The sequence below is a fragment of the Propithecus coquereli genome, unplaced genomic scaffold (genome assembly GCF_000956105.1).
Source record: "Propithecus coquereli isolate 6110/MARCELLA unplaced genomic scaffold, Pcoq_1.0 Scaffold179, whole genome shotgun sequence".
Classification (NCBI taxonomy): domain Eukaryota; kingdom Metazoa; phylum Chordata; class Mammalia; order Primates; family Indriidae; genus Propithecus; species Propithecus coquereli.
The window spans coordinates 2451274-2454798 of record NW_012142634.1 but is presented as its reverse complement, the minus strand read 5'-3'; the positions used below and the strand labels follow the sequence as shown (position 1 = coordinate 2454798).

Genomic DNA, 3525 nt, shown 5'->3' with positions numbered 1-3525 from the left:
TTGAAGGCCCAGCAGGCATCAGAGGCATGGAGCAGCAGGCTGGTCAGATGGATCCAGGGCTGCTGCTACAGGGGAAAGCAGGCAGCCTGGCTTGTCAGAGGACTTAAGAGTTTCTTGTGTGTAAACCATAGGCTGAATCATAGGAAATTGCTGATATCTGAACCTTTTTTACCTATAAAACAATTTCACATGGTACAAGCTATTTGTTGCCTTGACTAATTTTACAGCTAAAATGATATAGAAGGAACCACAATGATCCATGGGGCATTAACAACCTACGTAAAACTTTCAACAGGACAGGACTGGAAAAAGGAGAAATTCCCATAAGAAAGTAAAGAGTAACTACAATCATTTGTGAATATGGCAGTGAAGTTCCTTTAATCAAAGACAACCATGACAAATTTATTAACTATCAAAAGCTACATTTTACTAAAAACAATCTGTCTTTAAAAATGTTGAATCATACAATATATACAGTACATGCTGCTTTCCTTTTTGGATTTCACTATTATTTGAGTCCTAAAAAAAGGGAGAAGAGACAGCTGGTTAACAGTTTATAAATGATAAATCAAAAGTTTATATAATATACATAAATGAAATCTAACAACTAGCCCCCTCCTCAGTAAGTAGGGCCCAGATTAACCCACATTATACAGCTTATGTCTATATTCCTCTTTCCCTCAAAATATTTTTACAGAAGTAAATTATCTTGGAACAAAAGAATTTCAAGTAATTGAAGCATATATTAAGAGTTTACATTAAGTACTAAAAAGCTCATTTTAATTCTCAGTTCTCAAAATCATAGGAAATTTGAGCTAGAAAAAAAATAACCTTAGCAATTATCTAGTTCGAAAATCTCCCCACTTCGAAAATGAAGCTGAATGAGATTAAATGGCTTGTCCAAAGTTTGAAAGGGGCAGAGCCAACAGATCTAGACTTGCTGTTTTCCATCCGCAGCTGTGGGCAGTGCAGAATGCCAGACTATTACCAAGATTTCTTTCTAGAAATATCCCCCTTCATAAAAATGAAGAATTATTTCATAGCATAATTCGAATTTCAGAAATGCCCATGTACTAACATCATTCGAAGGCAGCTCTGTCCTAATCCTCCTTTGTCCCTATAAAACAAGCAAATCTAATGGGACAGTGAACAACACTGATGGGAGGATTCAGTATTTCACTTAATCTAATTTATCAGTTTTTTACGGGGGAAAAAAGCCAAACCAAGAACAAACATCTGCTCTGCCTCTTTCAGCTGCAAATCTTAAAAACACCAAAGTAATCAATCCAGAGAAGGGACCTTACAACCACTATGCTTTTCTCACCAGTTACACACAGTTCTAAGAATGGGGCACTAGAGGGAGGCAAAAATCCAAATATCACTGGAATGGGGGAAAGTAGGAATGTTTGGATTGCTAAAACTGTGCAGCTGTCCTGCAGAAAACATTACCTTCAGCTGGCATCAAGCACTTAGCCGCTGCTGGTTCTGACCCGAAGTAATCACAGGCTCTGAGATCTCAAAGGTCTTCACAATTTCCTGGCAGAGAACAAAGAACATTTGGGCACTGGGCTCACAGCAAGTGAAGTCAGAGTCAGAACTGTGCAGGGGCAGCACGTGGAGCCTTACCTCCCAGTCACGGTAACTCAAAGCTATAATTCCTTGATTCCTAACTTGGGTGTTTTGGTCAATTCCCTCACTTTCTTCATTAATATTAACAGGCTCTGTTTGAAAGACAAAGTTTTCAAAGGTTAGCAAATCAGAAGAGGTAATCTGAACAGAAACTGATGAATAGTAGCAATATTGAGAAGATATTAAATACTTATAATATCACATACTTATTAGGATTTCATGCATTATTGAGTTGCTGTCATATTATTACAGTAGCAAGTAATCCCATTTGATTCCACTTAAAAAAAAACAAGTAGTAGAATGACACATTCCAAAGATTCGAAGACCTCTGGAAATCTACAATATCCACAGAGCCAAACCAATGTGAAGTTAAGAACGCCAAAAGTGGCAAGTAAGCGCAATGGAAGTACCTCATTCTCTACAGAGGACCTAAGAAGACCGTGAGTAATCAAGAGGATGAAATTATTGAGGTAAGAATGAAAGTTTCAGAGAACCCCCAGGAGAAAAGGAGTTGGCATCCAGGAAAACGTGGTTAGAGAGGCAGAAACCACAAAAATGACTGCAATTACAAGCTTTCTCAATTAAAATTTGGGAGAAATTATATCATTCTTTGTTAATCTTTATAGCTGTAGATGTTTAATCAATGATACAGATGAATCCCTCAAAGTTTTAAACTCTGACCATGTTTTCAGTATTTTCAGTTAGGTGAGCAAGGCAACAACATTGTATAAGTTTGTTACCTACAATGGAAACTCATTTACATTTAGGAAGATAAATTTCATAAACTCTAACAACATATTTTCTCTAAAACTAATTTTCCCAGACACAGTATTATTTACCTATTACTGGCAGTCGGTCTTGGTCAAGTCTTATTCTTGCAAAACCATCCTAAAACAAAAACATGATTTTAGAAGACTAAAATTCAGACTCAAATTTATATCAATTGGATGAAAAAATTACTCAATTAGGAAATTCCATATCTCATATAATCAAAATGTGCCAGAATAATAAGATGATAATAGACAAAACTTCCCTAACATCTTTTTTAATTTTTAATTATTACAGGTACATAATAGTTGTATATTTATCATCTTTCTTTACACAGGATATCACTCAGGTTTCTAATTAGCTTTTACCCAGACACAGCCTTCATCCTGAGAATCTCTTAAGGGAAACTCTATCTTGTCTCTTTAACTGACTTATACATATTTTGGAATACTCCACATTTTGGGACCATTGGCAAAATATGCCTTTGTTATCATTTCTGAGAAAAATATTTGCTCAATACAAGCTTTTATCTAAGGTTAAAATTAAATTCATCTTACATGTGCGGTAATGCAACCTGATGTACGACTAAAGGCAGTCAAGCAAATTTCTATAGCACAATTCTGAGTAGGGTTCTTTTTAAAACCTATCTCAAGCTTTAAAAAGCTACAAGATTCCTGTAGAGACCTCCCATATATCCTTTACCCATATTTATCAATTGTTGAAGTTTTACCACATTTACTTTATCTGTCTTTCTAAATATTATATTGTTGTTATTATTTAAGAATGACGTGAGAATGATAGGTGGCCTGCCCTTTTCCCTAATCCTTCAGTGTGTATTTCTTAAGAACAAGGATACTCTCTTACAAAACATGACAACTATCAAATTCAGGAAATTTAACATTTATACCCATACTGTTATCTAATCTATAGTTACATATTCAAACTTTGCCAATTCTTTCTCTAAATAATTTCTAAACCATCAAGGACACAAATTTTTAGCTAGTTTCTTCTACTTAATATGCCAATTAATGCATTGTTACAATGGGTCTAAAATACACACTGGTTAGCACATATACCTTTGCCAGCTCCCATCTATAGCTCTTGTTATGTATCCTTTTAAAAGCGTAT

At 35.2% G+C, this 3525-nt stretch overlaps 1 protein-coding gene across 1 annotated transcript in view; it reads right to left on the bottom strand.

Moving 5' to 3' along the window:
* Positions 1–350: 350 nt before the first annotated feature.
* NSMCE4A (non-SMC element 4 homolog A (S. cerevisiae)) overlaps positions 351–3525 on the bottom strand; it is a 13854-nt gene continuing 10679 nt past the window's right edge. Inside the window, exons 7-10 of the mRNA XM_012642380.1 lie at positions 2469–2517; positions 1627–1721; positions 1450–1536; positions 351–519 (exon numbers count right to left, since the gene is read on the bottom strand). Of these exons, the coding sequence (XP_012497834.1) occupies positions 1462–1536; positions 1627–1721; positions 2469–2517 (219 nt within the window). The 3' untranslated portion in view covers positions 351–519; positions 1450–1461. The remainder of the gene's footprint in view (positions 520–1449; positions 1537–1626; positions 1722–2468; positions 2518–3525) is intronic.